The 12969-nt window shown below is 43.3% G+C and overlaps 1 protein-coding gene across 2 annotated transcripts; it reads right to left on the reverse strand.

Annotated features, from left to right (window-relative positions):
• Positions 1-1028: 1028 nt before the first annotated feature.
• LOC139164496 (golgin subfamily A member 6-like protein 26) lies at positions 1029-12644 on the reverse strand. Of its 2 annotated transcripts, XM_070746695.1 has the most exons (10): positions 12505-12644; positions 10761-10881; positions 7374-7450; positions 6480-6542; positions 4770-4796; positions 4458-4595; positions 4218-4355; positions 3937-4077; positions 2035-2172; positions 1029-1802 (listed from the first exon to the last, which is right to left on the reverse strand). In XM_070746695.1, exons 2-6 carry the CDS (start codon positions 10831-10833, stop codon positions 4524-4526), a joined length of 312 nt encoding a protein of 103 aa, XP_070602796.1. In that variant the 5' UTR covers positions 10834-10881; positions 12505-12644; the 3' UTR covers positions 1029-1802; positions 2035-2172; positions 3937-4077; positions 4218-4355; positions 4458-4523. The 2 variants fall into 2 exon arrangements, with proteins under 2 accessions (XP_070602796.1, XP_070602795.1); XM_070746694.1 differs by lacking the exons at positions 10761-10881; positions 12505-12644 and having other exon boundaries at positions 7374-7531.
• Between the last annotated feature and the right edge of the window lie 325 nt (positions 12645-12969).

Here is a 12969-nt window from a genome sequence, read left to right on the forward strand (position 1 = left end):
TTTTCAGTGACATGCGGCCACTAAGGAAGTCAGGTGTCCATTTTTCCAGAGGAAGAAATATCGTCGCTTCGTGTTCTCTTTCATTGAGTAAGACGATTCTTTCCATTACAATGAAACCTGTTCCTTCCAAAGAGCCCCTTCCGGGAACGGAGCTGGGCCGAAGGGGTTTTTCTACTCGTTTCTGAGGGAGCAATACTGCGGTTTGTCCAGCAGATGGCATTACGATCCCATTCATCGCTCGCGCAGAAAATGGGTCTTCTAAGAACGAAGTTGCCGCCTTTTGTCTTACTGTCTCTCGGGGATCGTTAAGTCTCCACCATCAGACATTACGGGGAACGTGCGGCTTCTCGAGATCCAGGTCGACCTCGACCGGATTTTAAATCTTCGAACCAACTGCAGTTCAGAAATTTCAAACAATGGGAGGAACGATGGAGGGATTTGGGGCGCCCGCATGTGGGGGGGGGGAACGTTCCCGTAGCTCTTCCATTCGCTTTTCCGGATGAAGCTCCCCCTCCCTCTGTTCGATTTTCTATGCCAGGAATTGGGCAACGGAGGCAACTGGCGGAGTGGCCTTTGCTTTCTTCCTGCAGTTTCAGCTGGGCGCAGTCTGGAGAGGGCCTTGCTCCTTGGGCTATTCCCGCTTCTCGCCGGAAAGAGAGAGGCTGGGCTGCCCTTCGACGTGCCCCCCCCTTTTCAAAGCCCATGGGATCTTTCTTTCTTCTTTCTTTCATTCTCTCTTTTTCTTTCTTTCTCTCTCTCTCTCCTTCCTTCTCTCTCTGTCTCTTTCTTTCTGTCTTCCTACCATCTTTCATTCTTTCCTTTGTTTCTCTCTTTCTCTCTCTCCCACTTTGTTTCTTTCTATCTTCCTTCCTTATTACCTTTCTTTTTTCTCTCTCTCCTTCCTTCCTTCTTTTTCTTTCTTTCTTTCCTTACTTCTTTTTTTCTCTCTTTCATTCTCTCTTCCGTCCTTCCCTCCTTCATTTTTTCCATCTCTCTCTCTTTTTCTTTCTATCTAACTTCTTACCATCTTTCTTTCTTTCTTTCCTTTCTTTCTCTCCCTCTTTCTCTCTCCCTCTTTCTTTCTGTCTTCCTTCCTTCTTACCATTCTTTCTCTCTCTCTCTCCTTCCTTCCTTCCTTCCTCTCTCTGCTCCCTCCCTTCCTCCTTTCATCTCCTCCTTCCCTCCCGTCTTTTCCCTTCCTTTGAAGTTTGCTCTTTGCTTGCTTTTTCTGTCAAACCTTTGCAAGGATATCTGTCCCAGGCTTCTGGAAATAACCTGCAATTCACGTGAGAATTCGCCGTTTCAGTGAGTCTTTGGGGCAAGGGCGCCCCTCCCTTTCCTGCAGGAGTTTTTTTTAAAAAAAGAGTCCGGGGACTATTCCACAAAGTGAAAGTAAGACTCGGCGAAGCTTGTTTGTTGACTTGAGGTCAAAGCTTGAGAATCTAGAAAGGTGCCGCTTGGAGAATCAAGAGGAGTGCCACTATGAACGGGAAATTTGGAGTGACTGGAATCGGTTACCAGACACTTTTAGCACAAAATTATGTTTTTTTTCTCAAGGTGACACACCACCCGAGTTATGCTCGGTTTTTTGGCGAATTTTGACACACTAAGCTCAAAAGGTTGCCCATCACTGGTCTAGAAGCCTTGACGCAAACGCAAACACTTCCTCAAGTTTTCTTCAAACTCCTCAGAAATTTCATTTTTTTTCTTTGCAAAGTTGCTTATTTTCCTTAACAAGTTCATTAATTTTTATTTCTAATTCTTCTTTTTCATTCTGGAGTTTCGAAATTTCCATTGTCTTCCTGCAAATAATGAAGACCAGAGAGAAATTAGCCCCCAGGGGTTTTTTTTAACTTGAATTATCAACCTTTTTATTCAATTTTTATTAAATACACATTAAAAATACCTTATGAAATTATGAATGTCATACAGACAGGGTGAACTTAATAGGATTGTGCAAAGATTTGATGAACTATGTGAAGACTTACGAGCCTTTCCTCTGTAGTTTCTGGTGGCTATCTAAAAATTTCTCACCTCCACTGAAATTTGTAATGTTCTCGGCAGAGCTCCTCATTTTTATCAATTTTATCCATTTTTTGGAATGTGATTTTTTCCATTTCAATTTTCATTTGTTCTTTTTCTATTGTAATTTTTTCCATTACTGCCATTTTCCTGTAAAATATAAGGACCAGAGAGATATTAGCCCTCTTGCAATATAGAGGCGGGAGGAGTGGAGGAGCCCATATCTAGGGTGGCACAGGGCCGGAATATCCCAGTTTTGCTGGGGAGAGGCAGATATGTTGGGAGACATGGGGTAGGCTGCTCTCGGGGAACAAGAGCTCGCTGCTTGAAAGCAATCCCTTGTTCTGGCCCCATGAGCTTAGCTCGGGGTACTGGCGACAAGCGAATCTCGAACCCTAGGCTCAGGCTGTTGATATTCAATGCCAGGTCAGTTGTAAATAAAGCTCCCCTCATCCAGGATTTACTCCTAGATGAGGAGGCTGACCTGACATGTGTTACTGAGATCTGGCTGGGCCCAGAAGGAGGAGTCCCTCTCTCTGAAATGTGCCCAGCTGGGTTGCAGGTGTGGCACCAGCCAAGACCCCAGGGAAGGTGGGATGAGTGGCTATTATAGCGAAAAAGACCTTCAGCCTACGCAGGCTCGCTGCTCCTGAGATTACGGGTTGTGAGTCCCTCTTTGTGAAGTTGGACCTAGGGGTTCAGTTGGGCTTGTTGCTCATGTACCTGCCTCCCAGCTGCGTGTCAACAGCCCTGCCTGCGCTACTCGAGGAGGAAGCTGGGCTGGCAGTGGAGTTCCCCAAGCTTATTGTCTTGGTGGACATTAACCTGTTGCTCGGAGAATCCTCTGGATTGGTGCAGGAGTTGGACCTGACCGAAGTAATTTAGGGTGCAACTCATGAGGGGGGCATGCTCCTGACATGGTATTCCCCACAGAGCAGTTGAACAATGATCTGAAATTAAGGGTCTTAAATATGTTGCCTTTGTCATGGTCAGATCATTTTCTGCTACGGCTTGATTTCAAGGCTTCAATCCTACTCTGCAGGGAGATGGAACTGATTAGGGGATTCCTTCCCAGGCACCTGATGGATCCAGAAAGCTTTCAGAGGATACTTCCATCTGCTGGTCCATTACTCTGGGGGGGAAAGAACATCATCTTTCAGCTGTGGCAAGGGGCACGTTTGCCTGGTGCACCAGTAGCGGCCTTATTTGGACCGGGAGTCTCTACTCACAGTCGCTCATGCCTTTATCACCTTGAGATTCAACTACTGCAATGCTCTCTACATGGGGCTACCTTTGAAGAGTGTTTGGAAAATTAAAATTGTGCAAAATGTGGCCGTGCAAATGGTCATGGGCATTCCTAGACATGCCCCTCTTTCTCCAACACTACGTGGATTGCATTGGTTGCTGATTGGTTTCTGGACACAATTCAAAGTGTTGGTAATGACCTATAAAGCCAAACATGGCATCGGTACTTGGCGGTACTTGTGGGACCGCCTTCTGCCACATCAATCCCAGCAATTGGTGAGGTCCCACAGAGTTGGCCTTCTCCAGGTCCCATCAATGTCGTTTGGTGGTGCGTAGGTGAAGAGCCTTTTCTGTGGGGGCTTCTGAATCAGCTCCCCCTGGAGATTCGCTCTGCCCCCCCTTCATTTATGCCACTAGGCTTGGGGCAGTTAGATCTCAGTCCCCCTGGCCGACCAAATGTTTGTATGGCTGTTGTTTGAATGGGTATGACTGATTTTTAATATAATTGGGGTTTTTAGATTGTCTCTATAGTTTTAATTTAATTGGATTTGCTATTGTATTTGTATTGTATATGTTTTTATATGTTGTAAGCCACCCCGAGTCCTTAGAGAGGGGCGGCATATAAATCCAATAAATAAAATAAATAAAATAAAAATAAACATTTCTCACCTATGCAGTTCTTCTTTCAATTCATTAATTTCGTGGAGGAGCTCTACTTTCTCAATGGCATCTTTTTTAATTTTTGTGCTGAGACTTTCATTTTCTTTTATAATTTTTTGAATCTCGTCTTCTTTCTCTGAAGTAATTTTCCTGTAAAATATCAAGAGCAGAGTGAAGTTAGCCCCCTTAGGTTTTTTTACTCAAATTGTAAAACTTGTTTAAAATTAAAACTAATTGAAATATTGAAGAAACGACGAGAAAGTCAGGGTTGCTATCTAAAATTTTCTCACCTCCTCAACTTTTCTTCAAACTCTTCAGAAATTTCATTTTTTTCTTTGCAAAGTTTCTTATTTTCCTTAAAAAGTTCATTATTTTTTATTTCTAATTCTTGTTTTTCAGTTAACAGTTTAGAAATTTCCATTGTCTTCCTGCAAATAATGAAGACCAGAGAGAAATTAGCCCCCAGGGTTTTTTTAACTTGAATTATCAACCTTTTTATTCAATTTTTATTAAATACACATTAAAAATACCTTATGAAATTATGAATGTCATACAGACAGGGTGAACTTAAAATGATTGTGCAAAGATTTGATGAACTATGTGAAGACTTGCATATATCTCTGCTCCCTCACTCTCTTCAAATCAGCATCTGCTCTTTCCGCTTTTGTCTGAACAATATAGAGAAGCCAAAATAGATCATAAGTCAGGAATATATTTCCGTAGCAGCCCACTTGCTACCCCTCACTACCCAGTCACACTGGGCTTTCCCCCCTCTTTTTATGATATGAACTATGTCTCGGTCATGCACACTCAACAGGTTCCTTATGTACTAGATTGCTTACCTGATGGGAACGCAACTTTATGCTGGGCTAGAAAAAAAAGTAGTCTTAGTTAATTTCTTTAGGAAATGTAAAACACAGTGGTTCAAAACAATTATGAATCATCTAAATTTTATTTCACTGCTATTGGTATTGTATGTGGCCAAGGAAACTAGCTAATGTAGCAAAGAAGGAACCGACCAAGAATTAGCATCAGCTCTGATAATTGCCATTCTTTTACAGAAATTACAAATAAACTAGTCTGTATAAGATGTGTGTATGGATTTCATATATGCAATAGAAATATAAAGCGAACATATATACAGTGAACCCTCGATCATCGCGAGGGTTCTGTTCCAGGACCCCAAGCGATGATCGATTTTTCGCGAAGTAGCGGTGCGGAAGTAAAAACACCAGCCCGCAGCGCGTTGCTGGGGAGCGCGCGCGCGTTGCTGGGGCCGCCCCCCAGCTGGGGAGCGGATCTGGGGTTTCCCCAAGCGCGCGCGCGTTGCTGGGGCTGCTCCCCAGCTGGGGAGCGGATCTGGGGTTTCCCCAAGCGCGCGCGCGTTGCCGGCTCCGCTTCCCAGCTGGGGAGAGGATCTGGGGTTTCCCCAAGCGCGCGCGCGTTGCTGGGGCTGCTCCCCAGCTGGGGAGCGGATCTGGGGTTTCCCCAAGCGCGCGCGCGTTGCCGGCTCCGCTTCCCAGCTGGGGAGCGGATCTGGGGTTTCCCCAAGCGCGCGCGCGTTGCTGGGGCTGCTCCCCAGCTGGGGAGCGGATCTGGGGTTTCCCCAAGCGCGCGCGCGTTGCTGGGGCTGCTCCCCAGCTGGGGAGCGGATCTGGGGTTTCCCCAAGCGCGCGCGCGTTGCCGGCTCCGCTTCCCAGCTGGGGAGCGGATCTGGGGTTTCCCCAAGCGCGCGCGCGTTGCTGGGGCTGCTCCCCAGCTGGGGAGCGGATCTGGGGTTTCCCCAAGCGCGCGCGCGTTGCCGGCTCCGCTTCCCAGCTGGGAAGCGGAGCTAGGCTGCCCCAAGCTCGCGCGCGCCGCCCGCCCGCCCACGCTGTTGCCGGCTCCGCTTCCCAGCTGGGAAGCGAAGCTAGGCTGCCCCAAGCTCGCGCGCGCCGCCCGCCCACGCTGTTGCCGGCTCCGCTTCCCAGCTGGGAAGCGGAGCTAGGCTGCCCCAAGCTCACGCGCGCCGCCCGCCCGCCCACGCTGTTGCCGGCTCCGCTTCCCAGCTGGGAAGCGGAGCTAGGCTGCCCCAAGCTCGCGCGCGCCGCCCGCCCGCCCAGTTGCCGGCTCCGCTTCCCAGCTGGGAAGCGGAGCTAGGCTGCCCCAAGCTCGCGCGTGCCGCCCGCCCGCCCACGCTGTTGCCGGCTCCGCTTCCCAGCTGGGAAGCGGAGCTAGGCTGCCCCAAGCTCGCGCTCCAGCCCACCGCCGCTGGGGTCTTACTGGGGCAAGAGGGGGAAGACCCAGGGAAGCCTCTGCCCGGCGGGGAAACTCCACCATCTACGCATGCGTGGAAGGGCACGCATGCGCAGATGGTGGAGTTTACTTCCGGGTTGAAAACTAGCGAAATAGCCCTTTCGCGATCCTTGAGGACGTGAAACTCGAGGGTTCACTGTACTACATAAAATATGCTGCACATGCATTATTAACCATTACCAATTGTGAAAAAATCATTTATTTTCATTTTTCTCATAATTATATTCTAAGGTGAGCTACAAGTATACATTATATACCTCAGCATGTCTTTGTGCCAGAAGACGAAGTCTCGAACTTTCTCCTTCCGGAGACAAAATACCCTATTTTAAAAAAGCAAATTGACAGTGATTAAAGACACTAATTTTTCTATCAACAATTCTAAATGACTTGGGTTGATGTTAAACATTGTTTCCTCTTCAAATCTGGGGTACCAACTATATCTCTGCCATCTAATCTTTGACACATGCCTAGAAATTCACACTACTGAAAAAAATAACATTTTACTATTCTTCCAAAACTGAAGAAACTTCTTGGATTACGGTCTAAAAATTTTGAAAAAACCCCAAACAAACAAAAAGGAAAGTCCAGTTTCTTCTCGGTCGGATGAGTTCCTGTTTTTTTCCTAACAAGATTTTTCAGAAGTGGTTTGGTGTTGCCTCCTTTGTAGGGGAAGAAAAGGTGACTGGGTCAGGGTCACCCACTTGGCTTTGTGCCTAAAGTGGGGCAAGGAATGTCGGTCTCTGGGTGCGCAGGGTGATGCCTTAACCACGATACCAAACTGGCTTTCTTGGGTTGCTAATGCAAGCTAACAATGTATTTCAAAGGTCAAAACAAAAACCTAAACGGTCAATTGAGGATAAATAGAAATCACAATTCATATTCTATCTGTCTGTCTATCTGTGTTTCTCCAAGTACCTACTGTTCTTTCTATCTATCTGTCTGATTGACTGTCTGTCTGTCTCTCTCTATCTATACTATCTATCTATCTATCTATCTATCTATCTATCTATCTATCTATCTATCTATCTATCTATCTATCTATCTATCCTATCTATCTATCCCTACCTAGCTACCTAGCTACCTGCCTAAAATTTCTATATGTTCCATCACACATTTACTGTGACAGCGTATGAACAAATGTTTTCTCTTACCTCCTTTTGGAGACGTTTCATGTTTTCTCTTAATTTTGTCGACGAATTGTTTTCCATCGCAAAATCAGTAATGGAAACTAGAAGACAAAGTAATAGGTGAGAATGCAGAACAGACTTGACATTTTTATTTCCAAAATTGGAATCTAGACTTGAGAGACAGTGTCCAGAATAGCACATAATTTTAAAATTATATTTGCCCTCTAATTCCTCTACTCTGATCCTTTAGGTAAGGTGACCAGATGTCCCACTTTTGGACAGGACAGTCCCAATTTTTAACAATTTGTCCCACATCCCGCAGCATTTTTAAAAAGTCCTGATTTTTTTTTTTTTTTACTTCCAACTTGACATCGCATCATGGCAGGGCAGCCTCCAGTGAACTCCAGGGCTGTTCTCTGCTTTTGAGCTTTTTTGGTTGCAGCTTGGAGAGCCTCCACAACTTAAAGAGGAACTTCCTGTGTATCTGTGGTGTTAAGGTGATCCCCCAGAGAGCGAGAAATACCATTAGGACCACAGCTGATGCAGCTGCTTGACACTTAAAAGGGAAGCAAGAAATAACAGCCAAAATAAGCCAAATAAGGGACTAAAACGGATGGGGATTGCAGATTTGTGGAAAGGTTCGGAGTGAGAGGTGGTAATAGTAGAATGACTTGGAGAGAGGAGCCCTTGATGCTGTCTGGTTGGATTGATTTGATTGTATTCGATTTGATCGGGAGTTCCAAGGGGCAACGCAGCAGTCATTGCATTTCATCAGGAACAGTGAGGACTTGAAAGATGAGTGAGGAGAAAGAGTTGAAGTGGCGGACGGGTGATTGGAGATCGGAAATCAGAGCTCGGAGATAGGAGACCAGCCACAGACTCCCTCCTCCTAATACCAAATGTAGACCTACTTGGGAATCATTCCGGACGAGCTGTTTGAATAGCAAAGGGCAAGGTGGGTTTTTTGAATGTATATGAAGTTTTGTGCAAGTTGAAAGAACAGAAGACTTAGAGGTGACTAGGCAAACCGGAAGCCCCACGCTGAAAATAAAGGGAGTACTGTATCACCAGCTCAGCGGGTTTATTAATTTGGATATAAACAGATTAGAAGCAACTTGATGACCAATAAGGAACATTGTTGAATTAATTTAGGATTGGGTCAGACTGATACATTAATTAGAAGACAATTGGGTTCTTAACTAACTTAATAACATTAAGAGTTCAAAACTGATCTTATTTAATAATCAATGTAAAACTGTCTAGGTATATCCTAATTCCTATTTCTCTCTTTCCTCTTCTGATATTCATTTACAATTGATTCCATATTAAATATAGAATTAATATAAATACTGATCAAACCTGATTAATCAAAATTACTTAACTATTTATTGGCTACTTTAACATTGCTTTGTAAATGAACTGTCATTGATTGATTTGCTTTATTACCTACTGTAGTGATAGATTGCTTGCTTGTTATTATTATTAATTATTAGATCTTTAATTTTTAATTACATTAACTATTCAATATTAGAGAGGCAGAGATATTAATAGACAAACCTGACACCTAGCAACTCTTTTTTGAAATAGTTTAAATAAATATAATAGAAGTATATGGTTAATTGGAGTTATATTCTGGAAATATTTAAAATATTTAAAATATTTAATTTAAAACTGGCTTTTTGCCAGTTTTGTATTGGAATGCAGTAAAATGTCGATGTCTTCAGCGACTACATTCCAATCCATGGTAAGGATGCAGCAATCAATCAAAATTATGAAAAGATGACAGAAAACATGGAAGATATGAGGGGTAATATTAAAAGAGTAGAGGATAGAGTAGTCAAAATGGATGGGAAAATAGAGTCTATTCAATAAACATTATCAAAGAATGAGCCAAAAATAAAAGAAATAGAAGAGAAGAGTGAAAAGATGGAGGCAAAAATGCAAGAAACAGAAACTAACAGGATGACAACTATTAAAAATATGGAAGAAGTTTTACTTAGCACGGAACTTGAAAAACCTGCTTTCTTTCTGAGGTTCCAGAACATACAGGAAAATAAAGAAGAAAATAATGGCTGAAATAGTAGCGAGCATTATATGGCATTAAATATGGCAAAGAATAAAATAATACTATGCATAACTTTTTAATCTATTATATTTGTAAATTGTACTTAAAATTAAAATATATATATTGCAATACTATTTTTGTGTTCTATGAAACTTTTTGTTGCTCCAAATTTTTAATCAAGAAACACCCCCGGTCAATGGTGTCCTGCTTTACCAATGTTAAAATCTGGCTACCTTTCCTTTAGGACAAGTGTTGAACGCAAGTAACATAAAAAGATAAGCAAATAAATAATATTTCTGTCCTAAAAGATCTAGACGAATAGACACAATAATGAAAAATGCGACTGGTAAATTAAAATCTAAACCATAACAACATGGGCCCCTAAAGACCATACTAAAATAAGTGTTCTATGGATTTTATAAAGACAGAGCTGTAGCCAAATGCAGCTGCCTCAAGACTGCCTTGTAAACTCTGGAGATGATGCAGGAAAAGACCATCTCCCATCGGCCTAATAGTTCAGTCTCAAGAGCAGCGGAGTTTCTGAGTATCTCCTGCAGACTTCAGTGTCTGCTGAAACACATTTTCTATTTATATGTGGCTTGCCTTACCTAAAGGCAATACTTGGTAACTAAGTGAAATAAAACATTAACAGATTGTAAAAGGAAACATCAACAGTAACATTGTTTAAAAAATGTGAATCCTTCTGTGTAGGGGATGTAACCATGGACCTGCTGAACTATCATGGATCTATCATAGTACTTGGCTGTCAATGTTCCCCATGAAGAGCCTTTCAATTCAAAGAATATTTTTCTCTTTCATAGCAGAACAGACACAAAATATTCAAAACAATTTCTAGAGGTAATGTTTTTGATTTAGTGTGTGGGAAAAGTTCTCACTTTGTTCCCAAATGCCAATCTGCCAAAGTAGGCCAACAAGCTGCTTTCTCACAGTACCCTTTTTGTGAGGTTGCGTGAGATCACAACTGCGTTAACAAAATTTGCAATAGTGATGAGAGCTTCATATGAATCACAAGCTCAACTATTTATATATGCAGCTTTTTTTCTCCAAAGTTTGATCATAATGCAGGTCAACAAATAGCAGATGTCTTTTTGGTATTCTATATTTAGTCTATAATTTATCTGCCTTTAAAATGGGGATTGGCAACAGGATTAGCAACAGAATTTTATAGACATTCACCAAGAAGTCTGCCTCTCAGTTTCGATGTAAAAACTAAATTCTGAATGCAAACGTGTCATCAAGGCTTGGTGCAAGATGGGAAATGACATCTCAGTGCTTTCTCTAAAAGTGGGATCCAGTGGGTCATTCTTCCAAAACTGTGTCCTTACCAGAATCCTCAGGTCTTTCACGCCTTAGCACTTCAGCACATACACGCTTGAGTTTCTCGATTTTCCTTTTCATTTGTTCTTTTTCTATTGTAAATTTTTCCAATACTGTACTACCATTTTCCTGTAAAATATAAGGACCAGAGAGGTATTAGCCCTCTTGCAATATAAAGGTGGGAGGAGTGGAGGAGCCCATATCTAGGGTGGCACAGGGCCGGAATATCCCGGTTTTGCTGGGGAGAGGCAGATATGTTGGGAGACATGGGGTAGGCGGCTCTCGGGGAACAAGAGCTCGCTGCTTGAAAGCGATCCCTTGTTCTGGCCCCGTGAGCTTAGCTCGGGGTACTGGCAACAAGCGAATCTCGGACCCTAGGCTCAGGCTGTTGATATTCAATGCCAGGTCAGTTGTAAATAAAGCTCCCCTCATCCAGGATTTACTCCTAGATGAGGAGGCTGACCTGACATGTGTTACTGAGATCTGGCTGGGCCCAGAAGGAGGAGTCCCTCTCTCTGAAATGTGTCCAGCTGGGTTGCAGGTGTGGCACCAGCCACGACCCCAGGGAAGGTGGGGGGATGAGTGGCTATTAAAGCGAAAAAGACCTTCAGCCTACGCAGGCTCGCTGCTCCTGAGATTACGGGTTGTGAGTCCCTCTTTGTGAAGTTGGACCTAGGGGTTCAGTTGGGCTTGTTGCTCATGTACCTGCCTCCCAGCTGCGTGTCAACAGCCCTGCCTGCGCTACTCAAGGAGGTAGCTGGGCTGGCAGTGGATTTCCCCAAGCTTATTGTCTTGGTGGACATTAACCTGTTGCTTGGAGAATCCTCTGGATTGGTGCAGGAGTTGGACCTGACCGAAGTAATTTAGGGTGCAACTCATGAGGGGGGCATGCTCCTGACATGGTATTCCCCACAGAGCAGTTGAGCAATGATCTGAAATTAAGGGTCTTAAATATGTTGCCTTTGTCATGGTCAGATCATTTTCTGCTACGGCTTGATTTCAAGGCTTCAATCCTCCGTATTTGGCCTTATTTGGACCGGGAGTCTCTACTCACAATCGCTCATGCCTTTATCACCTTGAGATTCAACTACTGCAATGCTCTCTACATGGGGCTACCTTTGAAGAGTGTTTGGAAAATTAAAATTGTGCAAAATGTGGCCGTGCAAATGGTCATGGGCATTCCTAGACATGCCCCTTTTTCTCCAACACTACATGGATTGCATTGGTTGCTGATTGGTTTCTGGACACAATTCAAAGTGTTGGTAATGACCTATAAAGCCATACATGGCATCGGTACTTGGCGGTACTTGTGGGACCGCCTTCTGCCGCATCAATCCCAGCAATTGGTGAGGTCCCACAGAGTTGGCCTTCTCCAGGTCCCATCAACTAGACAATGTCATTTGGTGGTGCGTAGGTGAAGAGCCTTTTCTGTGGGGGCTTCTGAATCAGCTCCCCCTGGAGATTCGCTCTGCCCCCCCCCCACTTCATTTATGCCACCAGGCTTGGGGCAGTTAGATCTCAGTCCCCCTGGCCGACCAAATGTTTGTATGGCTGTTGTTTGAATGGGTATGACTGATTTTTAATATAATTGGGGGTTTTAGATTGTCTCTATAGTTTTAATTTAATTGTATTTGCTATTGTATTTGTATTGTATTTGTTTTTATATGTTGTAAGCCACCCCGAGTCCTTAGAGAGGGGCGGCATATAAATCCAATTAATAAAATAAATAAAATAAAAATAAACATTTCTCACCTATACAGTTCTTCTTTTAAATCATTATTTTCGCGGAGGAGGTCTGCTTTCTCCATGGCATATTTTTGAATTTTTAAGCTGAATTTACCTTTTCTTTTATAATTTTTTCAAACTCCTCTTCTTTCTCTGAACTAATTTTCCTGTAAAATATCAAGAGCAGAGTGAAGATAGCCCCCTTAGGTTTTTTTACTCAAATTGTAAAACTTGTTTAAAATTAAAACTAATTGAAATATTGAAGAAACGACGAGAAAGTCAGGGTTGCTATCTAAAATTTTCTCACCTCCTCAACTTTTCTTCAAACTCTTCAGAAATTTCATTTTTTTCTTGGCAAAGTTGCTTATTTTCTTTAACAAATTCATTAATTCTTATTTCTAATTCTTGTTTTTCAGTCAGCAGTTTAGAAATTTCCATTGTCTTCCTGCAAATAATGAAGACCAGAGAGAAATTAGCCCCCAGGTTTTTTTT

This window comes from Erythrolamprus reginae, chromosome 3, assembly GCF_031021105.1.
Source record: "Erythrolamprus reginae isolate rEryReg1 chromosome 3, rEryReg1.hap1, whole genome shotgun sequence".
Lineage (NCBI taxonomy): Eukaryota > Metazoa > Chordata > Lepidosauria > Squamata > Dipsadidae > Erythrolamprus > Erythrolamprus reginae.